Consider the following 25,750-nt stretch of genomic DNA (forward strand, 5'->3'; position numbering starts at 1 on the left):
AAGACTCTTGAGAGTCCCTTGGACTGTAAGGAGATCCAACCAGTCCATCCTAAAGGAGATCAGTCCTGGCTGTTCATCGGTGGGACTGAGGTTGAAGCTGAAACTCCAATCCTTTGGCCACCTGATGTGAAGAGCTGACTCGTTTGAGAAGACCCTGATGCTGGGAAAGATTGGTGGCAGGAGGAGAAGGGGACGACAGAGGATGAGATGGTTGGATGGCATCACCAACTCAATGGACATGGGTTTCGGTGAACTCCGGGAGTTGGTGACGGACAGGGAGGCCTGGCGTGCTGCGGTTCATGGGGTCACAAAGAGTTGGACACGACTGAGCAACTGAACTGAACTGAAAGGGGAACAGGTTCTCCTTTCTCCCAGGCAAAGTCTGTTAAATCCCTGAGAAAAGGATGGAAGTGCAATCTGAAAACTACAAAAGTTAAAATTTAAAATTAAAAACATTTCTCAAATCCAGGGAACTTTTCCATGGAAAACACAGCCTCCATTCAGTCAGGTAGGTTGTTCTCAATGTAGTTAAAACCATCTGTTGATTTCTGCTAAGAATAAATAAAAATAGTATAAAGTTAAAAACAACAGAGGAAACAGGGGAGAAGTCATCAGTGACTGAACAATAGCAACAAATATCTGGAAGAAGAGGAAGCTGTGGAGAAAGTAGCAGGGCCAAGAAAGCTGAATAACAGGTACATGCAGAGAAGCAAGCTAATTCTTTCTGTGATTACAGAAAATTTCAGCAAGAAGAGGTGCTAAGTACTGGAAAGAGCTGGGGTAAGGCCTAGGATAAAAACGGTGGATTGGCTCAAATGGGCTATCACTCCACACAATGGCAAAAGACTGAGTTTATTTTGTGGATTCCAGTGGTTCAGTTTCGCCAAGCTATGGAGTCCCAGATACAAGACAGCATGACAGATAGGCACTGTATGCAAAGCAGGTGGGTGAATGAAGGCCTGAACAGTGCTGAGCAACCAGAATTCTGGCTGCTAGCTGGCATCCCCTCTAGAGGCACTGAGAGGTCCAAACAGAAGCCCTACAGATCCCGACATGGCGGACTCCAGTCCAGCAGCAGCAGCCACACCTCATCACCTGTGCAATGAACTGCCAACACTCCAGAAGGTCCTGCCATCTTTTCTCATCAGTTTTAGCAGTCTTATGTACATAAAGGGGGGGCTTTACATACATAAGGAGGAGATGCAGGTTTGATCCCTGGGTCAGGAAGATCCCCTGGAGGAGGAAATGACAACCTACTCCAGTATTCTTGCCTGGAAAATTCTATGGACAGAGGAGCCTAGCAGGCTATAGTCCATGGGGTCACAGAGAGTCAGACATGACTGAGTGGTTGGGCCCACACACGTGTATATAAAGGAAAGCCAAAGATCTCTCCCAGAAAGACTCAAACATGAGAAACCAAAATAAAAAGTGCAGACACCAGAAAAGAGACAAAACAGGTGGGTGAATGAAGAGACAAAGCAAAGTAAAACAAAATGAACATAAAAGACAATGGAAGGGCGGAAAGAAAAAGTGGAGGAAATATTTCACCTAGAAAGCAAATCAAAAGGCCAAAGAATTGAAAGAAAAAATTTGCGGATCAAATCAGCATTCAAAATCTGCAAAATAGGAGCTTCAAAGAAAAAGAATAGAGAAAACAGGGTTGGAGGAAGTGGGGGTTAGGGAGATAATACAAACACAGCCCCTGGATGAGAGGGCTTGCCTTCTCCAATGAAAATCCTAAACAATTACCCAGTATGAAGAATGAAGAGCAGATAACACACAATAGATAGCAATGCCAAGATCCTGAAATACGATGAGGCTGGTGATAAAGTCCTGAAACCTTTCAGAGAAAATCCTCTCATCCCTCCAAAAAAGGCCACATACAAAAGACTGAGAATAAGAATGGTACTGAATTTCCAAAGTCACTCTGCAAGATGAAGGAAATACTGACCCATGTCTTCAAAATTCCACAGCAAAATTAATTTCAAACTAGAATTCTATAACCAGCTAAAATAGGTGCCCAGATGCAAAAGGGTAGAATAAAGACACTCAGACTTTAAATTTTGACCACATATGCATTCTTTTTCAGGAAGCTACTAGAGACTGTGCCCCATTCAAAAGAGGATGTTAAGCAAGAAGATGAAATGCATGGGATCCTGGAAATGGGCTTTCCATATGAGACATGAAGGGAAGGCCCAGGATGAAAGCCAGCTGGCTCCAGGAGAGGTGTCTGCCGTTGACTTGATGTACTGGACAGAGTGGAAATTACTATCAGTGACAGATAAGCACACTTTGGGCTGCAAGTTTCCAAAGATTCAACTCGAAATGGCCTAAGTGATAAATGAAAGTTAATTCTCTCACGTAGCAAGAAGTTCAGTAGTAGGGCAGGTGATTATTCAGCAGTTCAACATCAAAGTTTCAGATTCTTCAGCCTTCTGTTCCACCATCCCCAGTGTGCTTTCTGCAAATACTAAAGTCAGTCAGCAGGAAGGGGACTCTGTTCTTTGTGGGTCTGAGACCAAAGCAAACTTTTGCAGGAATATATTTCTCCTCTGAGAAGCATATTGGTCAAGACCCTCCTAAAACCCATCACAGAGTTAAGGGAAGGGTCCCTGGGATTAGTTTGCAAAAGAACATTGATGTGAACTAATCAAGGAGATGTGTGTAATGGCTTTGTGGAGTAAGGGTTGAAGCTGTTAAAATCTCAGCACATTTCTGACCCACCCGAAGCACATGAGGTGAGACATATCAGAGCCATGGGGAAAAGGGTAGATACCAAAATGACATGGGAGCCTTGCCAGGCTGAAAAAAACAGGAAACGGGGGCCTGCTGGAGAAGAGTTTAAACAATTCTGATGGGCAGTTTGAGAAAAATAATAGGAATGTAGGAAAGAAAGTAAATAAAAATAAACGAGGCAATTTATTAATCCCAGGAAAAAGAAATTAGTATAGGAAATGTCATGACAGTTCATTACTTCCTTCAGTATTTAAGAAGTGACGTCAGCATAATCATATAAACTGAACACCAATTTTTCAAAAATGATGCAATTCTACTGGGAAAATGGAAAGAAAGGAAGTAGGGGAACAGTGGTGGTAAAAGGTCTCACTCTGTATTTTGCTATGATAGGAAGTTAAAAGAAAATGTTTAAAACATATATATTTTTTAAAACCTCAAAAATTCTGTTTAAACACCTAGCAGAGCTAAAAAAGAACTGAAAGTTACTTCTGGGTAGGACAAGGCCAAGAGTGAAAAGAAGTAAGGCAGATGAAGGGTTTCTGGTTTTGAGATATGCTTCCTAATACTCTTAACCTTCAAACCTGCAAATGTTATTTTATTTTAGTCTTATAGATGGAACAAATAGCAGAGTTTTGTCCCCCTTCTTTGTAAATGGGCCCATTATATGGAAAACAGACTCACAATACACTCATAATCACAAAATTCACAATACAAACAAAAGCAAGCTTCTTCCCCATTATATCTCATCACCCCACCCCCAGACCCAGCAGTTCCACATCTCCACCCTTAGTTGGGAGTGGGGATAGGGGCGTAGGTAGGTAGACAATCTACACAAAAGAGAACCACCGGGCATGGGCTCTTTTCAGGGCACCTGCCAGAAAGGGCAGCAGGTGACATCGCCTGCGTTAGAAGTAGTCCTGGGACCGGGCAGTCTGGCAGGAAAGGCTCCGCTGTTCTCGGGTGTAACCCTGGCGCAGAACCAAGTGGCTGTGCTGTCACAGCAGACTACTTAGAGAAAGCACTGAAGCTTGGTTTCAAAAGCAGCCAGTATTCATAGGCAGGGCTACGTGAACCTGACTACGAATCCTGCCAAGGTCTACCAATCCTTCCAAACTTGGTTCCTTGGGAGTCAAGTGTAGTTTTAAAATTCAAACACCCGACTTGTACTTAAATTCAAATTGCTGCATTATTAACAAATCCGCATAACCTTCCTTCTAACTCAAACCCTGGAGGTCTCAATTACTTTAGGGAAAAGTTCCAAAAGAGAGAGTCTCATTACAAAGAGCTGGAAGGCCCAGTTTCAAAGACAGGAAGATCTTCCCTGTGACCCTGACATTCACACTGCGACCCAGTGTGATCCTTTCATTCATCCAGCACATTTTCCCCTACAAATCTTAATTTACTGCAGTCGCTTGTTTCCAACAAAATCTAACATGGTGTCCAATCCATCAGGCAGCTGGGAATGCAGCTGCCCTAGATGTAGAGAGGCCCCATCCCTGTGCCCATTGGGCCCCAAGGGTTCCTGAAGCACTGCTCCCACCAAGGACTCCCCAGGGCTCTCATCCACCACATCCTCGGGAAGATCCCCTGGAGGAGGAAACGGCAACCCACTCCAGCATTCTCACCAGAAGAATCCCAGGGACAGAGGAACCTGGTGGGCTACGGTTCATGGGGTGGGGTCACAAAGAGTCAGACGTGGTGCCCCTGAGCACCTGAGCACGCACACATGGCCTCACCTGAAGCTCTGCGATTCCTCCTCCTCCAAGAAGCTCTCTCAGACTGTTCACTCAAGGTTCTTTCCCCCTGAATCAATGCATACAACTACCTTATATGAATTTGTTTGGTCCTTGTGTACGACTGTCAAACCTTTTCCACTGTGACTTGCTTACTATTCAGTATGATAAAAGAGAAGGCTGAGATTGTTTTCTTAAAAAGGACGTTTTTAGAAACCATTTTATAAATAGATTCTTATACAAAGAAGAAACACATATACAGAGCACCCAAATTACCAGTAAGATGGACCCTAGCCCTTCTTTCCTGCACTGGGAGAACAGAACAAGAAAAATGATTCCAACTGGTTCTTAACTGTTTCCACCTAGGCAGTCAGTTTTTCAAGTAGCATTTCTATTCCTTTGCTGGTGTTTTTGCTTTTTTCCAAGGCAGGAATCAGGCTTTTCAGTCCAGCTTTGACTTTATTTGCAACTTCTTGATCAGAACTCTGGAGAAGGCTGAAGAGAGAAGACAGAAATAAACAACAACAAAAAAGTGTATTTCATAAAGCCTCCTAGATTGGTCTGCAAATACTACCTTCAGACACTGTAAAAAATTCAGAGCAGATAGTCAAGAAATGCTCAGAGTAGCTGAGTTAACATCTACGAGTAGGTGTACATGTAGGGAGGCGGGCAGCATAAAAGGTAAGCAGTTAACGAATGGCCTTCTTGCTGAACTCTGTTGCTAAAACATTGACTGAAGGGGCGAAGAGGTTTACCTTATACCTCACCTGTCCAGATTTGAGAAATGCCTCTGACACCCTAGTAACTATACAACCAAGAGCGTGCATTAAAATTCTCAAAGACTGCAATTTCCTGGCCTATAGAATGGAATCAACAAAAGAATCCACCTTCTACCTCACAGGGTTGTTTTCTGAGGCTCACATGATCTCGTACCTAAAGCACCTAGCCAGAGCCTGACACGTAGTTAAGTACTCGATGTGAGTCACTGAATAAGATAAGGTCAGCTCTGCTCTCTGATTCCTTGCTGGGGCACTCTATCCCAGGTGAGCAGGGCCCTGCAGGCTGGCAACAAGTAGGCCCCTTTCTCTAGATAGGGGCCAGGTCATAGGGACTCTGTTGTCAAACACCAGGGCTGAATTTCTTATTCTCCCCTGACTTCCTCATGACCACATTTACTGACCACTTTAGTACATCCTAGAAAGTAATCACTTGGCACTTTTGAAAGACCTTGGCTGCAATATTTCCATAATGTCCATAGAGAGGAGGGGAAATGAGCAGCCCCCAACAGCATTCCAATGCCTGTGGGAGACAAGCAACAAGTACTGCCTGCCACCTGCAAAGCTGAAAGGTGCCCTCTTAACAGACTTGTGACTCACTAGGTGTTTTTATTTTATATACCTTGGCTAAACACACAGTCACATTGTGCACAATAGTAATACAAGTTAATATTTACTGAACATACGCATTAGACCCACTGCTAAGCATCACGTATGCATTATCTCATTTAGTTTTCCTAACAACCTAGGATTATTATTAATCTCATTTTACATACAAAAAAAATTAAGGCTCAGAAAAGTCAAATAATTTGTGCAAGGCCACACAGTGAGCTGGGAATGGAACCCATGCATTTCAATGCTAGAGAATAATGCTTCCCTGAGTTATTTTTCAGACTGCATACAAGGCTGTTTTTTTTAACCCAGAATGAGGCTTTTCCACTTACTCCTAAAAAGATTTAGCAAAACAAACAAACCAAAAATAAAAACACATACATGTACTGCATGAGTTTAAAGAAAAATATAAACAAGCAAAGAATCTTGCCAAACAAGTCAAGCACGTGACTGACAATAATCTATAACCAAATACACAATAATTATAATAATCAATTATTATCTACAGCTTCACTTCTCTTAGAACCTCAGATATTTCATATTTCAGTTTTAAGGAGTACTCCATAATAAACCTACAGTATCCTTCTCATGTTTGAAATCCATCCAAGGGGAGTTCTGATTGATGATCAATCTTAAAAAATTAATTTTATGGCACTGCCAGAATTTTTAGTTAATTGCATGTAATGAAAGAATATGTCAGTAGGTTGTTAATACTCCAAATGCCTGGTAAAGAAATCCATGTCAAAAAAGTTCATGTTTCAACTAATGGACTCCAGCTGCTCAACATCAACTGGAAAATAAGCTAATTTTAATGAGGAATAATCTAGTGATCAATATCACCTGTGCATCTGGAGACACTGATATACCAAAAAAAAAAGAATGCCCATTTGGAATGTACATACTTGTGAGTACATGTGTACCAAATCAAAATATAAACTGAAGAAATACCTGAGACGTATAAACAATACAAATTAAATTGCAGAGGATCTTGCATGTGAAATACTATGGGAAATTCAAGCTGAAACTGGTAACTGTTTTTTCCAAAGCTTGATGACACAGCAGGGGTAAAAATCAACTGTGATGGCTTTAAAACAACACAGAATCTATTTTAAAATGAATATCCTTAATAGAAGGGTTTTATCTGGGAACAGAATACATGGCAATTTCAATGCCCTGTAAATTATAAACTCAACCTATGTCCAGGCAAAAATATACAAGTTAACCACATGTCTCAATTCACAAGTCATTAATTTTCTATCACCTTAATTAGAAACAAAGATAAGCAGGTAGACTATAATAGCTAATGCTTCTCGAATCCTTTCGGAAGAGTTGAAAACAAAGAATTATATGTAAAGTCAGTTGTGATTTAAAAAAAAACCTTCATCAGATTCCACAGGAACAAAAAACTAATACATTAAAAAAGCATACAATTATACTGTGGTCAAAACCAAAAATATGGTGAAACAATCAAATGATACCTTGTAAACGCCCTAATTTTATGATCCTTAATATCCAAAAGAGGGCATATGGAAAAAGTGACATTTACTCTCTAATATTTGGCAAATTAAGACCAAGGGTGACTGAGAGGAATGCTGGGCTACTGAAAACAGACATTCCAACTGAGAAATAAATGTGAAGGAACCCCGTTTTGCACCAACAGGCGTTTGGATAAGAAGCCTCAGCAGGAAAGGCACACACTCTACATACCTAGAGAGAATAATGGCTCCTCGATTGACACTAGCCCAGGACTTCAGGTTCTTCACACCAACATGTTCTATGAGTGTTTTTGCAAAACAACCTGTAAAATAAACTGAAACTTCATGAACGTCATATACCAATATTTAAACTCCCACTCTCTCTCTACTACTCTTAGAGTGGGAAACATGTTTTAATAAGAAAGCTAATAGAGTTCTCACCCAATATCACTTAACACGATATTGTTAAGCTAAGCTTGACAATGTTAAGCTCAGCTTGATATAACACATTTTTAATATAGCCATTTCTTTCAACTCTGACCCAAATCCCCAGCTATGTTTAGCAGTAATTACTCAAGAGAAACAATGAATTTTTATAAAATGCTCACTTGGTCAGGTTTGCATTTCTTTGTACTATTTAATGATTTAACCCTAATCTGAAAGTTATTCAGGAAGTAAAGGATGTAATAGCAGTGTTTGGTTAAAATCAAGTTGCTCCTCAAGGAAAATGCTCACTCCAAAGGTGCCATGAACACAATTATGTTTTCTCTCTACAACACTAAACATTTATTCTTCCATCAAAAATACCATTCATCTTTTGTTATTGCAGTACATCTGATTCCCAAGGTTTTAGAGTATATTACCGTATTCACTGGGTCATCTAAGCATGACTAACTCCAGGACAAAGGAGAAACTCTGAATACCAGGATCTGGTACAGATGGAAGTAGGGACAACCTATTTTAAAGGCGGATATCTTGGGTAGGTCCTAAGTATAATTCATTCAGAGATATCCAACAGTGAGGAACCTTTAAAAGCCAAGGGGTCTATGGCTATGTCACTCTGTGGCTTGTGCTCAAGAGGGACAGAAACCAGCTGGTGAGGCAGATGACATTTTGCAAAGGTGGCCACAGCAACATCTCCTTTCCTGCGTCTGCTTCTAGAATAGTGCCACTTCCCCATCTAGAGGTGGAACTGGTATCTTCTGTGAACTGGATGGGCCTTTGTGACTGACGTGAAAGTATGGGACAAGTGACCTTAAATCACTCCTGAGGCTAAATCATGAAGTACCACATACCTACTTCATTGTCCTGAAACTCGACCACTATGTTGTAAGGAAACTCAGCACACCAGAGAGGGGGACTGAGACTGCTGGACTTAGCCACTGCCAGTCATGGTGTAAGTGGATACTCCAGCCCCAGGCCAAGCAGCCCTGGATGACTCAGGGCAGAGCTCCACCAAACACCACCAAATGAATGCCGTTCTGAATACGACTAGGCTTTGAGGCAGCTCGTTCCACAGCAACAGATAACCAAGACTGGTAGCCATGCATCCGGTGCTACGTGAAAATGACGAATACTTCAGTCCAAGCAGATGTGTTTCAGGGTTGCCAGTGCAAGTGAAATAAGGAGAAAAGTCACTAGAAAATTCTTCACATTTTAAAAGCAAGAAAACTTTTCTGACATAAACTCAGCTCAACTGTGTCTCGACTTTTTAATAATGAAAAAGATGATTCAATATATTATTTTTTCTTCAAAGTTTATTACAAGAAGATTTCTTTTTTATTAAAAAAAAATTACAATGAGAAATAGGGCCAAGTCTATCTTCTTAAAGACAGAGTGAGAAGTGACAGCTCTACTGCTTCCGTGATTGCCTTGCTAGCCATCAGCACTGCAACTTGCCTCAAGACATAAATTCATGATCTGTCACTTTTTCCAGACACAGTAATAGAAAGCCTGAACTGTTTTAACTCAGTGGGAGGAAATCTCTTTAGTGGCTAAAATAGAGTCTGAATCGAGTTTGAATTTAGAAAGAGAAGGTCTGGTCAAAGAGACAGGACTGACAGGGGAAGGACATGCAACTTCTCACTTAGATAAAAGATGCCGTCGTCCTCCTGGGAGCTAAGTTTCTACAGAGCAGCTGTAAGGTTTATGAAAAACCGTGAAGTGCCAAGGACTGGCTTGCTCTTTGGTCATATGCATTCCAAGGCCAAACTGGCATCAGTTCAAAATTCTCTGATAAGGGTAATTTTCTTCTGGTTATCCTTTCCTCAAAACTAGAGATAAATATGTTTTCAATTGGGGTGATGATACTCACAAACGGGCCCTCCTACTCAGCTCTCACCATCCTCAAATAAAATGGCATTTTAAAGCACTGGACAAGCCTTTTTTTTGAGGTCTGAAGTAGTAGAAGAGGGAGGGAGGGTGGGAAAGGGAAAGAAAATGGAAAGATTCAAGGAGACAAATCTCCAGAGGAAAAAGTAGTAACCACTAAATCATTTCTTACAGCTATCATGTCTCAACACTCAATAAGCTTTCATCTGAGCTCATAAAAGGCCAGCATAAAGTTCAAGGATGCCAGACATTACTGAAATTTCACATACATATCAGAAGAGGTCAAGTTGCATAGCCTACCTTCTCTTCCACGTTCTTTCATCTTTTTATCTTGCTCAATTAACCACTTCAGAACCAAATGTCCAGCAGGATGTTCTGCTATGTGAAGCTGTAAGTGGTCAAGAACACATTAATTAAGAAGCTGCCTTCATCCACCTGATATCACCACATACGGATAAGGTTTCAGGCGAGCTGCAAGTTCCACATGGCCTGCTGCTGCTGCTAAGTCGCTTCAGTCGTGTCTGACTCTGTGAGACCCCAAAGACGGCAGCCCACCAGGCTCCCCGGTCCCTGGGACTTGCCAGGCAAGAACACTGGAGTGGATTGCCATTGCCTTCTCCAATGCATGAAAGTGAAAAGTGAAAGTGAAGTAGCTCAGTAGTGTTTGACTTTTTGCGACCCCATGGACTGCAGCCTACCAGGCTCCTCCATCCATGGGATTTTCCAGGCAAGAGTACTGGAGTGGGGTGCCATCGCCTTCTCCATCCACAAGGCTTAAGAGGTCTTTATTGAGAATGATTACTACTCCTGGAGAGACAAGACCTACTCCAACCCCAACTGAAACAAATACAGTTATTCAAGATAACACAGCCACCAAAACAGCTCACACTCAGCTTCGCGAGCTCCAGATTGAACAGCCTTACCACTAGGCTCGTCTTAAGATCACACAAACCACTTTTCAGATCATCATATGCAGTTCTGAGGAGCAACACAGTAGAAACACTGAAACCTGATGTTGAACGATGTTTAAGTACAGGTGCCTGAGGAGCACTGCCTGGTGAGCAGGATAAGAAACCATCTTTCCGCTTAACCTCCCTCCTTTTCAAGGGCCATATGAACTGTTTGCATAGAGATCAATCTCTCCGCGTCCAGTGTGGGAGACAAGCTCTATCTTCTTACAGAGGAACTTTCAAGACACAAGCATCATCCCAATTTGTTAATAGGATCTGCTCCATGATGGCAGGAGTCAGGGCATCTCTAAGACCCTGACCCATTTCTTTCCCCATCTCTTGTGTCAGACAACGGCCAGCTCCCCAAACATGTCTTTCCATCAGGAGCTCACAACCCTGCACGGGACAAGGCCCCAGCAGAACGTGGCTTCTGCCTTCCTCTTCCCTCTGCTCACTGATTTTCAGCCCCCTGTGCCTGCTGTTCTCAAACATGCTGAGCTCTTTACTTCCTCCAGGAGGCTGCACATGGCTCTTCTTTCTGCCTAGAATCTTCTTCCTTCACTCAGCTACCGATCTTCTGGGTCTCAGCTTAGCTTTCACTGCCCTGGGAAGTCCTCTGAGGACAAGTTGGTTCTCATTCATATACAATCCCATAGAACCTAAAGTTTTCCTTCACACCGCTTATCTCTATTCTACAATAAACAATCATTTGTGTACATATTTATTTAACTATAATGTTTCTCCAAGTGGTATTCTCTTTTTTAGGTGGGGGTAGGGGGAGTGTGGGCCACTGTCTAGCACGTAACTGATGCATGAACCGATAAGCTTGAGATACAAGACAGAATAATACAAGGCCCAAATAACATAAGCAAGAGCAATTAGAAAGAGCAAAGAGGATTCTCCTGATGTCCAGTGGTTAAAAGTCTGCCTGTCTATGCAAGGGACATGGGTCCAGTTCCTGGTCTGGGAATTAAGATACCACGCGCCAATGGGGCAACTAAGCTTGTGCACCGTAACTACTGAAACCCACTCACCCACAGCCTGTGCTCTGCAACAGGAGAACTCACCACAGTGGAAAGCCTGTGCATTGCAGCTAGAGAGCAGCTCCTGCTCGCTGCCACTGGAGAAAGCCTGCACACAGCAACCAAGACCCAACACAGCCAAAAATAAATAATAATTCAAAAAAAAAAGGAAAGAGCATAGAGTTTCTGCTTGAGAGGGAATTAAAAAGACTTCATGGAGAAGGATTCTGAGGACTCGGAAGAATAGGCAGTTTCTGCAGGAAAAGTGCGGGAAAATGGAAGTATGGGCAGCACTTGCGACTGAGAAAAGAAGTACATACAAATGAAGAAGTACAAAAGTCCGCAGCAAATTCTAAACAGAATTAAGAACACAGAGAATGCTGGAAAGACAGCCTGGGTCAGTCATGGACAATATTAACAGGAGTCTGTTTTTACTCTGCAGATAATGTAGAATCATCAAAAGACAGTGAGTGTTAAAGTCAGTGTTAACAGCATTGGTGTTCTGAATTCACAATTTCCAAATGTACTATGGGTAAGGCGTGAGTGAACAATCATTAAAAGGCTCTTTCTAGCAGTGCTCCCAGAGACGGGGGTTTCTGTGGCCATGGCGGCTTTCTCGCCTGTCTCACAGTGGCATCTCACCTCTCCGTCCTTGCCGCCAGGATGTAGCTCTGCCGCTGCCAGGCTGGCAACAGCGTCCATGGCGGGCTGCACGTCTCCCGTGGCGGTGCCCAGGATGTCAGCCACCAGCACGCACGCGGACTTATCCAGGACCACCTCCTGGGCGTGTCCCTGCAGGTAGCTTAACAAGGCTGGAGAAATGGACTCTAAGAGCTCTCGTCGGCGGATCTCTGTGTCTTTCTTACTGTGGGAACATGATGAATGAAGAATCAAGGTAAGATGAATAGCAAAGTTAATGTGGTGCTTTGCTCATACAGAAACCTCTAAGGCTTTTAAGAGCTAATGTCCTGCTCTGCTATAATTGTCTGATTTCTGCTGTGCACATGGATAAGCAATTGGAGGCTGGGATATCTTTCATTTTTGGGTCCCCAGGATCTGAACAGTGCCTGGCACAGAATGGGCACTCAGTAAGTGAAGCTCGCCTTGTGTAACACACACACACACACACCCCCAAACCAAATAAAGACAACAACAAAATATCTCACAAGACAACACATGTTTAGATTACAGTATGGATTCTGCTTTCTAGAGGACCTGACTAACTGGTTGCTTTAAATATAAAGCAAAATCACAAAAACACCACACACCCAGCCACCTACTATGTGCTGGGTCCCAGAGGCATTCTTTTGGCAGGATACTTTCATTTCCTTTTCAGGATAAAAACTTTTAAGAATCTGCCACAACTACAGGCTTAAAAATGGAATTCACCTTTGGAGTTTGAGGGAGGAAGCATGAGATGTGGACACGTGTGCCACTCAAAATGAATGAACAACCAGAGTGGGCTTAAGCCCTTACCTGTGTGCATTACCGTCTCCCTTCTGCAGAACTTCAATGATCTCTCGTACCGTGTGGGCAGGATCTCTGGGGCTTAGTAAATACAATAGGACCTTCCTTCCATATTTGTCATTTACTATGTTCGGCAAGGAATTGATAATTTCCTGTAAAATTATAGAAACAGAAAGTGAAACTATACACTTAAACTACGCTTAGAATCTGAATGGAAAAGAAGGATACATAACTTTCCCCCAACATAATGAAAAATGTACAGCTAGTTCTGAAATCGTCTCATTAAAGCTAAAGAAATTTCTTACACAAGGAACACAGAACTGCTTCTCTACTGGGACTAGCGTTACTGAACAATCCATTTATAGCTGACTGACCAAGCCCAAGGACTTAAGGAGCTAACTCATTCATCGTAACCAATATTTCTTAGGCGGCCATTACTTGGGACACTGCTTGCTGGGGCCACTGAGCAGATACAGTTAATTTGCAGCTGCACTTAAATGCAGCATCAGCATTGATTGGGACCATTCTTCCTAGAATTTCCCCACTGAGATGTATGTGAACAGAGATAAAGAAACTCTGTTAAATAGAACAAGTGGATAAAGGCTTTTAAAGTTAGGTTACTTATTCATAGCAAATGAAGTATCGCATGAAAAACAAAAAGAGGGGGGAAGGGAAATAACTGCAGAAAGACTCTATGGAGCAGCTACACATAATTGCTTTCTATGACATTTCCCATCAAGTTACCAAGAACAGTAACCTCCTTTTCTAGTTGTTTGAGTTTAAGGAACAAAGGCCATGTCATCCCCACCCCAAATGAGCTCCCATATAGATTTGGTGATGTCTACTAAGACAGAGAAATCACTGTGTAAAAATTCCTTTATTCTAAATATGAAACAAAAAAATCATTCGCCTTCCCCTAACATTCCTATTTCTTATAAAACAAACCTAATAAATATTCAAAGCCATGTGCATCTGAACACCAGAGATACTTCAGAACTGGTTGGGGCCACAGAAAAACTCCAGCCCAACCACACACATTTACAGAAATGAGGAACCCCGAAAGTGGGGAGGTGACCCACAGGATGATGCTGGGTGTTAGTAAAAGGGCCCTGACTAGTTTTGGTCCCCTGACTTTCCAACTCTAGTCTCTCTCAAACAGAACATGTACCCCCTCATCAGGAAAGGAATTCTCTAGGAGATGTTATACTCAGATCTGCTATTCTCTTTAGTGTCTATCAATCAGAATGAGATTAGTAATTTTAGTGGGGGAAAAAAAACAAGCTGGAAAATATGTACAATAGATATCACCACCTCAAAATGAATACAATTTTAAACCACTCAGAAAAAATGAACTTAAAATTTCAGTAAAAAAGGGGAAGACAGAAAAAAAAAAGTACATAATTTACCATGGGGATGGGAGCTTTTCTCCAATTTCAAGGTAAACTTGCCTCAAAGTAGACTCAATATATGGATTTCTGATAAAGAACATTTAGTGCCACAAATATGGGCTATCTTTAATGTGGCTTTTTCAATTTCAATTTTAACTAAGGCATAAAAGAAAACAAATGCTTTAATCAGAAGAGACTGAGAATTACATGTAGCTTAGGTGAATTTCTACAATCGCTAAAACTCCATAACTTTGCTGTCTTTAAAAAACACTCTGGAGTATTATACCTTTAAAACATTTGATTTTTTGAAGGGAAAAAACCAAAAAGGGAAGGTGGGGGGTGGGGTATGCTGTGAAGAACTATAAATGGCTGCTATTTAGCTATTTTCTCTTGGTATAGGAAGAAAAGGGGGGTGGCATGAAGCCAGCATGTATTCTTCAATGGACTTGGTCTTCTCTACACTTACGGGCTAGTGCAGTGTATTTAGCTTAGGCAGAAATGGCTTCACTTTAACACAAGATGCATATAAAACCCATGCAAAACTACTACTCAAGGACTAGCCCCCAAATTCACTGAAATTTAACTACCTTTCAGTTTGCAATTAAGGAATTTAGAATCTACATTCAGCTTGGTCTGTTTTCTTGAAATAGCATAATGTTTATAAACTAACAATCCTAAGAAACTAAAAAATGGTTACTTAAAAATGTGTCATTTAATTCTCCCCCAACTCCTACTATCTTGGGAAAAAAAGGCAGTCTGAGTGATGCTGTTTTATGGAATTCTAATTCATTTCTATTTAACCTGGGGTACACAAAGGACAGAAAATTCTAGATGATCACTTGGGGAACACCGAGTGTCAGAACACGCAGAGACAAGAAGAGGGAGCTATAAAGCGCAGCTGATTTGTGTTGAATTTGGTCTTTGAGTTCAAGTTGTGTGGCCTTTGGAAAAACCTTAAACCTCCCTACACATCAATTCCCTTCTCTGTGCAAAAGGAAATTGATATATCTGCCCAACCTGTGGGCCACTACCAGGAGTAAATCAAAAAATTCACTCTGCAAACTGGGAAGTGCTATGTCATTTTCTTCATATAAAAAACTCCTCTCAATGTACAGCACCTTTAACTATGGAGATTAAATAAAGCTGATGGGGTCATGAGTCTAGCATCCTCAAAAGAGAACTCCAACAAGAAAGGTTCAAATGCACAGGTTTTCAATTCACTTTCCCTCTGACTTAGAGAAAATCAAAACAATTTTAATTGTTGCAACTTCTTTCCCTTATTTATTTTACTCCAAAGCAGGTGTGCCCAAAGAAAGGCAATGCCAAAGAATGTTCAAACTACCACACACACTAGTATCTCACACACTAGCAAAGTAATGCTCAAAATTCTCCAAGCGAGCCTTCAACTGTATGTGAACCGAGAAGTTCCAGATGTTCAAGCTGGATTTAAAAAAGGCAGAGTTCAAACTGCCAACATCCATTGGATCACAGAAAAAGCAAGAGAGTTCCAGAAAAACATCGACTTCTGCTTTATTGACTATGCCAAAGCCTTTGTGTGGATCACAACAAACTATGGAAAATTCTTAACAGATGGAAATACCAGAGCACCTCCCTCCCTCCTGAGAAAGCTGTATGCAGGTCAAGAATCAACAGTTAGAACTGAACATGGAACAACAGGCTGGTTCCAAAATGGGAAAGGAGTATATCAAGGCTGTATATTGTCACCCTGTTTATTTAATTTATATGCAGAGTACATCATGCGAAATGCTGGGCTGGATGAAGCACAAGCTGAAATCAAGATTGCTGGGAGAAATATTAATAACCTCAGATATGCAGATGACACCTCCCTTATGGCAGAAAGCAAAGAGAACTCAAGAGCCTTTTGATGAAAGTGAAAGAGGAGAGTGAAAAAGTTGGCTTGAAACATTCAAAAAACTTAGATCATGGCATCCGGTCCCATCAATTCATGGCAAATAGATGGGGAAACAATGGAAACAGTGGCAGACTTTATTTTCTTGGGCTCCCAAATCACTGCAGATATTGACTGTAGCCATGAAATTAAAAGATGCTTGCTCCTTAGAAGAAAAGCCATGACCAACCTAGATGGCATATTAAAAAGCAGAGACATTACTTTGCTGACAAAGGTCTGTCTGGTCAAAGCTATGGCTTTTCTAGTAGTCATGTACGGATGTGAGAGTTGGACCATAAAGAATGCTGCTGCTGCTGCTGCTAAGTCGCTTCAGTCGTGTCTGACTCTGTGCGACCCCATAGACGGCAGCCCACGAGGCTCCACCGTCCCTGGGATTCTCCAGGCAAGAACACTGGAGTGGGTTGCCATTTCCTTCTCCAATGCATGAAAGTGAAAAGTGAAAGTGAAGTCGCTCAGTCGTGTCTGACTCGTAACAACCCCATGGACTGCAGCCCACCAGGCTCCTCCGTCCATGGGATTTTCCAGGCAAGAGCACTGGAGTGGGGTGCCATCGCCTTTTCCATTAAGAAAGCTGAGCACCAAAGAATTGATGCTTTTGAACTGTGGTGTTGGAGAAGACTCTTGAGAGTCCCTTGGACTGCAAGGAGATCAAACCAGTCCACGCTAAAGGAAATCAGTCCTGAATATTCCTTGGAAGGACTAATGCTGAAGCTGAAGCTCCAATACTTTGGCTACCTGATGCGAAGAACTGACTCACTGAAAAAGACCCTGTTGCTGGGAAAGATAGAAGGCAGGAGGAAAAGGGGACAACAGAGGATGAAATGGTTGGATGGCATCACCGACTTGATGGACATGAGTTTGAACAAGCTTCGGGAGGTGGTGATGGACAGGGAGGCCTGGCATGCTGCAGTCCATGGGGTTGCAAAGAGTCAGGCGCGACTGAACTGAACTGAAGTGAAAGAAGGTATGTACACAGAAGAAAAGTGAAGGAAGAACAAAAGAACTCCCTTGTGAAAACCTGTGGCCATTCTGACCTTGTGATGGACCCCTGTTAGACTCTTTGGCACTCCTGTTTCGCCACCCTCTTTTAAGAAGGAAAGGTAAAACTCAAAATGAAAGGTACACACTGCAAGCAGGGTTAGAGCACACACGGATTTTCAGTGGAAGAAAGAAATGCAAAATGCCCATCCATGGTGCTCGTTCCTCCATGGGAGGTTGTGTGTGGAACAAAAAGAAATGCAGGCTGGCCTTAACCTTAAAGAGCTAAAATCTAGCAGAATAGGCAAGAAAACACAATAAAAAGTTAAAACTAAAAATAAGGGATTTAAATAATGAATAAAAACAGAAATGTAAAAAGAAAGATCACTGGCAGTGATTGAGTGTTTTGTTTAAAAAATACAGTGATTTATCCAGAAGTCCAACTTTTGGGCTGTACTCAAAAACTTGGGATGTGGTTATTAAAAGTAGTGTTTGGTTTTGTAAGATAGAAAAGCTATGGAGACTGGTTGCAGATCAATGTGAATATACTTAATATCACTTAACTGTACACTTAAAAATGGTTAAGATGGAAAATTTTATCACAATTAGAAAGAAAAACAAGTTGGAAGACCTAGCTCCATGGGGCTCACATTCCCAGAGATGGGAGCTGGGGGTGGCTATTGCCTTGGACAAGGCACGGACACTCCCCACCTTTCTTCACAGCACCCCACCACCCCTCCAACTTGGCCTGCCTCACTCATTTACCTGCCTGGTCAATGAATGTTTCTGAGTCTGTAAGCCCTGGGTGAGATCACGACTAACTGCTAAATGAACAGACGGTAAGGACAAAAACCTGTAAGAGTTGAGAGGATGTGGACAGCAGGTCCAGTTGGGAGATCAGAGAACACTATGTGGAAATTAAACTGGAGCTTGGTTTTAAAGCAAAAAGGAGTGCTTGTTAGGCTACAATGTTAACCTGACATTTCAGGAAAACCAGTTACTCTGAATAGAGTGCTTAGCAACACTAAGCTTTCTTGGCTATTTTTATAAGCACTGCATAATGCAACAGGTTTCGTAGTGGCTGGGCGGGTAACACAGACACATGACTCTTTATAAACATATGGGCAGCATATCTGGCAAGCCTCAGTTCTGCTAAGGAAATGCCTCAGAGAAATGAGGAGACATGCAAGAATAATTATAGAACTGTTTGCAATAGCAAAAAATAATAACAGTGTTTAAAGTTTTAAACACTATAAACCACCTAAACATCCATCAACAGAAAAATGGAAAAATCAACTGTGGTGTATTCATACAGTAGAAAATTATTTGGCATTGAAAAACGAATGGTTTAGAACAACTGTGGGTAAACCATGGCCTGTGCTTCCTGTGAGTTAAGAATATATATTTTTGAACATTTTAATGTGCTGTTTAAAAAATAAAAAGCAAACAAGAATATGCTACAGAGACCAGATTTAGGCCCACAAATCCTAAAATAATTACTATCTGGCCATTTACTAAAAAAGTTTGTTGACCCTGATGATGAGTGACAAATACAATGCCAAAGGAAAGAGCAAGTTGCAGGAGAAAGCACACATCTCTTATACAGAATTTGTAAACATGTAAATACTGTAAACATTTACATATAGCAAAAGGATAAGGGAATGCATGCCAATAGTAAGTACCAATCCATCAGAACAGATATGAGAGGATGGGAAGGGGGGTGGTGTATATATAGATTATATTAAAAAAAAAAAAAAAGAGGACACAAGGGTCTTGAACTTCAACTCTATTTGCCAAGTTTTACTTCTGCATGCCCAATCAGTCGGGAGGCTGGGTGTTCACTGTTATTTTCCTTTATACCTAACTGTACAGCATTTTAGAGATAATACATGTAAAAGTATGCATCAATATTTATTCACTCTCGAAGAGCAACTGGTCAGTGTACTTACTTCCTTTCGAGAGACTCACTGCTCTCAAAGCAGCTGCACCACACCAACAATTCCAGGATTGGATTTTTAAGTCTGCTTATTTTGGAAAGCAAAATAGGTGGGAAACAGTGAGTATCCATTTTGAAAGGTGAGGGCTCAGCTGACCAGGCTGTGATTTCAACCTGCCATTTCAGAAGTCTGGTTACCCTAAACAGAATGCTTAGCAACACTAAGCTTTCCTGGGTATTTTTAAAAAGCACTGCATACTGCCACAGGTTTTGTGGTGGATGGGCGGGGGAAATGCAAGCACAATTAGCATTCCAGAATTTTATCGCTAGCTACAGAGTTTAATGATACAGAGAACCCAGTGAGCATTTGTCAGCTAGAGGCAGGACATCAGCAAATGAGGCCATTTTCAGCGTAAGCTACCATAAGTATGAGAAAGTCACTAGGAATGTGGGTTAAACAGTTGTGGGAATCAAGCTGGTAAGCACGAGGAATTAACACTGCTTCAACAGCAACTGTAAGTGGGATAAATCTTTGGAAAAAAATAATCTAGCAGACAATCGTGGCAAATTCTGAAGGAAGCTGGGTTTCTCTTAAAATCCATTTGGAACAGTTATGCAAATTTTAGTTGTCATGAAAATATTAAACAAAAGCCAAGTGTTCAATAGCCCAGTCTGTTTCCATTTTCATGAAACAACTTTATTCATTAGCCAATCTATGGCCTCACATTTCTGTCACTGGAATGAAAAACAAGCATTATTGATTGGAGTCAAAAGGGTAATAAAGTCACAAGGAACGTGTCAAAATACTCAGTTAGTGACATGAAAGTCTTGCCAACTTGTTTCTTCCCACAATCCTATTCCAGAGAAAGTCATCACAATCCTAAAACAGTCAAGGGAAAAGCTGGAAAATGACAGCAAGGGCATGAGAAATTCACACACTGGGACGTACAGCTGGCTTCTAAGAGAACAAATCTCCTGCCCCTTCACTAGTTGGGATACTCTCCCTGATCACCAGCTCCACTGGTCCAGACAGGACTGAGAGAGGCCTCAGCACCACCACAGCCAACAGGGCAGTCCTCTTTCTGAACATTCACATGCTGCTCCCTGCAGAGAGTGTGGAAGCAGCTTCTGTCACTGAGATGTCTGCAATGACCCCATCTATGTCTAACACCCTTCAGATGAACAACTGGTGTCTATACATATGCGGCTTTAAAACCCTTCCCTTATCCCTTCCCCTACAACCTGTATCACACGCCCAACACCACTTGTCCGCTAGAAATAAAGGAAGGAAAAATAAAAGCAGATCACAGGATCAGAAGTCAGAAAAGTGGGCAGTAATTAAAGAACGAAGAAAATTATTTTATAATGTAGTTTCTATATTGGTGCAGGGTTTTTTTTTTTTTTTTAAAGAGAATATTCAGTTTTTCAGAGGGCAAATTAAGTCAGGACAATGTATTGATAAGGCAGGACAGATGTATTGATAAGCTATGCAGAGGTAGTTTCTCCAAAGGGCGAGAGAAAAAGGTCGTGGATATCTTCTGCCTGGGGGGACGTAAGTTCCTGAATAACTGAAGAATTACTATGTAAATAAATTTCTGATCAAATCTAAACACTGCATTGCTGATTTTTCATTTACTATGGGGTTGGCCAGAAAGTTCATTAAGAGTTTTTCCGTAGTATTGTATGGAAAAACCAAAACGAACTTTTTGGCCAACCCCAAATCATATGGTCTAAGAAGTCATGCTATTCTAATTTAAGCAGTCTTTTACATGTTTAAAGCAATATTAATTAGTAATATCAAGTAACAAGATTATGGTTTGTATAGGAATAAAGCAACCCTCCAAATTAGGCTTAATTAAAGCAACTAAAAAATAACAAATACTGACAGAAAGCACACTTTACACATCTATGTGTGAAATCAAACTTAAATGTTAAAAAATGATATATCCATTTAACTTAAATTCAAGACCATGCAAATTACTTACTGATATGATTATCTGTTTCACAAGCTTCGTATCATCAATACAATCAAAGGCTGCCAGTAAAACCAAGTGGGAATATTGGCCCTGTTGGAATTAGAAAATTAAAAGTTAAAAGATACACAGATTCTCCCTTTTCTTTCACCCATGGAGTTATTTTATTAAGGTTATCAACCTGACAACTTATCCAGCATAATAGAAATGGGATAGATAAAAGTCCCTCAAAGAAACGTGCTCTCTTATCAGGACCTAGTTAATTACATTCTAGGTTGAGTAACAAAAAGAAAGAAACAGAGGAGCACATTCTTCAATATCAAATAGCTGAGACTCATTTTTGAAACTAACCAGATACCTCTTAAAAATAGGTATCCTGTTAATGAATAGCTACTTTAAGATTAAATTCAAAAGAAAATTACAGTCAAAGTGGGAGGAAAAAAAGGAATATAAAATAATACGTTAAACTATGTATAGCATTTCAATTATGAAAATACAAATAAAATAATATATATATAAAATATACATAATACACACAAAAAAAAAAATCCTGGAAGGAAAAATCCTGTCACCTTTGGGTTGAAGGATTACAAATGATTTTTCACTTTCTTTTGAAAAATTACACAATTGCTTTAAAATAATCTTATATAATAAAAATAGAAACACTAAAAAAAACTAGAAGAATATACTTAAATACTGCATATGAGAATAAGATGAAGTGAACTGCTTTTAAAACCTATAGCAGCACGAGAGTACATAAATATACATTAGGACTTTCACAACTGTCACTCTTTAAATAACAGAATTATTTTCATAATGCTGACAGTGTTCCAAAGATTTAAAGAATTTCTACTTTATGTTAAAGAAGAGTTTTCAAAGCTTCTGGCATATTTCTTTTCTATCCCAGATGATGATATAAAATTTTTTTAACTCTAGAGGTATTTGACTTTTGCTACCAACCAATGGATTTCTCTGGCGATATATAGATATATAGAGAGAGAAATAAAATGACCCCTGAGATGAATTAAGTGAAGGAAACAAAGTAGAGAACACTGTGCTTATAGTACACAACCACCGGTTTTCTGGTTCTTTAAGTCCCACACACGGAAGTGTATGCAGTGCAAAATATCACTGGGTGAATACAGAAGATGGAACAGAATTTAAGTGAGAAACAGACAATTCCACAATTATAGCTCTAAGTTTTACGACACTTCCTCAGCAACTGACAGAAGTAGACAGTGATAAATAAGTCAGCAAAAACATCCATGATCTGAAAACACTACCAATCATTTTGATCTAACTGACATTTATAGAGGACTATAGCCACACATTCTTTTCAAGACATTAAGACAGACCATATGCTGGGCCATAAGTCATAAATTTTAAAAGACTGAAACAATACAGAGTATATCCTAATATATGGAAATTAAACACTTCCAAATAACCCAGAGACCAAACCCATGGACAGTATTAGCTTATCTCACCTCCTTAGAAGCAACTCCTTAAGATAAAACAGGCACTGCATTGCTAATTTATTAACTTTGCAATGCCTTGTGGGGATTTGGTTCTCCAAAGAAAAATTATTGTTGATATAACAAAATTGGAAAACAATCTAACTTTATTACTGAAGACTTTTAATATCTTTCATAACTTTCTCTTTTGATGTCATTTTATTTTTAAATTTTTATTTTATATTGGAGTACAATCGATTTACAATGTTGTGTTAGTTTCAGCCGTAGAGCAAAGTGATTCAGTTATATATATACATGGAGTTCTCTGTGCTACACTGTAGATCTTTGTCGATTATTCACTGTCTATATAGTAGTGTGCATATGTTAATCCCAAAATTCTAATTTATCCACCCCTCCCAAATAAGGGAACTTTCCAGTAACATTCTATTTTTATTCATTTCTAAATCAAAATATTCAAATTAAAATGCTATACAAAAAGATTTAATGATGAATCATAAAAAATTCTCATACTTTGAAAACAACTCATTAGAGAATCTCTTACTCCATTTTGTTCCAAGCAAGTTGGCTGCCTTCTCCATGGTTTTATACTCTCTTCCTAGTCTAGAACCCTACAGAAGATGACAGGTATGTATATAATCTCAGAGCTCTAATTTATCTGAATTTGAATTATCATTTACTATATCAAGTATTCATTAGATGCCAATAGTGCTTACTGGAATTTTTTATAGGGAAAAGTTGTTGATATCACTCATTTTTAGTTCACCTGCAAATTAGAAGCTATAAAACATAATATAAAAAAAATTAAAAAATTGAAAATTAATGCTTATTACTACATATATTTTAGAATTACTATGGAAAATGACTTAGTTTATTTAAATACAGAGATATTATTTTTTGAGGTAATTATTTCCTCAGAAGAAACACATTTTATATCCTCTAATTTCATTTGAAAAGCTGTTAAAACATCTCCAAAAGATTTCAAAGAAAAAAAAAAAAAAAAAAAAGATTTCAAAGAATTATAAAACTTAGAACTAAAATTTTCTTTGACCATACTAAAGATTTAATTGAAGAAAAAAGAGAGACAAGTTTCACTTTCTGTTATTTTTTTGATGATAATGAAAACAGGTAACAAGTTTCTGAAGTGCAGTTTCCCTAAAGACTAAATATTAAGGTCTTCAAAATTATCTAATAAAAATGGAAAACTGCCAAAGTACAATGTCAAATGAAAAACAAACTCATTTTGTATAAATTTAATAATATGTAAAAATACATGTATATGCATATATTTAGATTATAATGAAATAAAATAACAAGTAATTTTCTTGATAATTTTCTAAATTTTTCTAATTTCCTATAATTTTACTATTCAAAAGTATTAAAAGAAATATGCAGTTTTTATACTTACATTAGCCACCTTTTCAATGTAAGTCTTCATTGTTTTCACAATCACTTTTCTGTCCTTAAAAAAGAAAAATTGTCTCAATGAACTTACAGTTACAGATTTAGTTACAGATAGCTATAGATTAAGGTATTTCGTAGTTAGAAATTTTATATAATCCTAAACTTCCACTGGAGTGGCATACTTTTCATTAGTGAAAACAGTTATTTAGCCAGAACAAAAAAATGCAATATACTATAAGAATTCCTCTCAGAGCTACTATAATCTTAGACTTCTTTGTGACATTCCATTGAGACATAAATATGGAAGCATGAAATTATCAGCTGCAAGGCAAGCCTGGTAAAACTACTTTCCTTTATACTAAAAACTGAGATCCCTCTTCCAATATCTGAGCTGTCTTCAAATGCATAAAAGTCAAGCATACAGATGGCATTCAATACATTATTTATTGAATAGAAATTAAATTTGTATTAAAAACTGGACAAAGTACAACTGTCCTTTAAAGGAGAATATACCAATTAAGGAAATGAGGATCATTTCTATTAAGCTTCTATAATTAATATGGATCTGTAGCATTTCCCTCAAAGTACTTGAGATCCAGAGGAGCAATGCATGGCTGTACATTTTCTTTTCTTTCCTCTTCCTTCCCAGCACTAAAATCATTAAATAAGGAATCAAAGAAACTGACAGGTATCAAAACTTTTAAAAACCCGAACATAAACACTGTTTGGGCTTCCCTGATGGCTCAGTGGTAAAGAAACTGCCTGCAACGCAGGAGACACAGGTTCAATCCCTGGTCGGGAAGATCCCCTGGAGAAAGAAATGGCAACTCACTCCAGTATTCTTGCCTAGAGAATCCCTTGGACAGAGAAGCCTGGTGAGCTATAATCCACTGGGTCACAAAAGAATTGGATGCGACTTAGCAACTAAACAACAAATACTGTGTTTATCTGCTTGACAGATCCCTTCCCATACAATGGCAACACAAGATTTTCAAACTTGAAGACTCCAGCAGAGAAGCAACAAGAAGCTCAAAGAGGAGCTGGTTTCTCTGAGGCCTTGAGGTACAACTTTGCAAAGACAATGCTGTGCACAACAGGGCAAGACCCCAAGGAGACTGAAAATGCAATTCCTGACTGACCCTTACCTTGGGCGTGCCATGCCAGAGGCAGTGCATGGCCACTCTGGCGCCATCGTGCGTGTGTGCCAGGTACACCACTGCTTCTCGGATGGCTTCAATCATTTCCTGGGGAATAAATGCAGTCAGGGCTTTGGTTTACTCTTTCTTTTTGCTTTTCACAGTCTGTCTAGTAAGGAGCAGTAATGCACAGAGAATGAAAGGCAGAGAGTATAGGTAGCAAACAACTTAAATTTTAATTTTGTAGACAGGCATGCATATATATAACTGCTTCCTAGAAACATTCTTTTTCTATCAAAAGCAGTAAACGTTGCCCCCAGGAAATTTCTATTAAAATACCTAAGTTTCATCAAAGTCTATTCAGAAAAGTATGTATACAGGGGACCCCTGAGTGTGATTTGAAGAAGGTTCACTTACACATGAATTTTTTTCAC

At 39.8% G+C, this 25,750-nt stretch overlaps 1 protein-coding gene across 3 annotated transcripts in view; it reads right to left on the bottom strand.

The window, feature by feature from the left end:
- Positions 1-4,655: 4,655 nt before the first annotated feature.
- Positions 4,656-25,750, bottom strand: part of PUM3 (pumilio RNA binding family member 3) — a 41,541-nt gene continuing 20,446 nt past the window's right edge. For 2 of the 3 annotated variants that reach the window (XM_070375830.1, XM_070375831.1), the window contains exons 11-18: positions 25,326-25,424; positions 24,185-24,238; positions 21,320-21,400; positions 13,112-13,254; positions 12,278-12,500; positions 9,964-10,051; positions 7,565-7,667; positions 4,656-4,964 (exon numbers count right to left, since the gene is read on the bottom strand). In XM_070375830.1, coding sequence (XP_070231931.1) covers positions 4,832-4,964; positions 7,565-7,667; positions 9,964-10,051; positions 12,278-12,500; positions 13,112-13,254; positions 21,320-21,400; positions 24,185-24,238; positions 25,326-25,424 — 924 coding nt within the window. In that variant the 3' untranslated portion in view covers positions 4,656-4,831. The remainder of the gene's footprint in view (positions 4,965-7,564; positions 7,668-9,963; positions 10,052-12,277; positions 12,501-13,111; positions 13,255-21,319; positions 21,401-24,184; positions 24,239-25,325; positions 25,425-25,750) is intronic. The other variant, XM_070375832.1, reaches the window with a different exon arrangement.

This window comes from Bos mutus, chromosome 8, assembly GCF_027580195.1.
Source record: "Bos mutus isolate GX-2022 chromosome 8, NWIPB_WYAK_1.1, whole genome shotgun sequence".
Lineage (NCBI taxonomy): Eukaryota > Metazoa > Chordata > Mammalia > Artiodactyla > Bovidae > Bos > Bos mutus.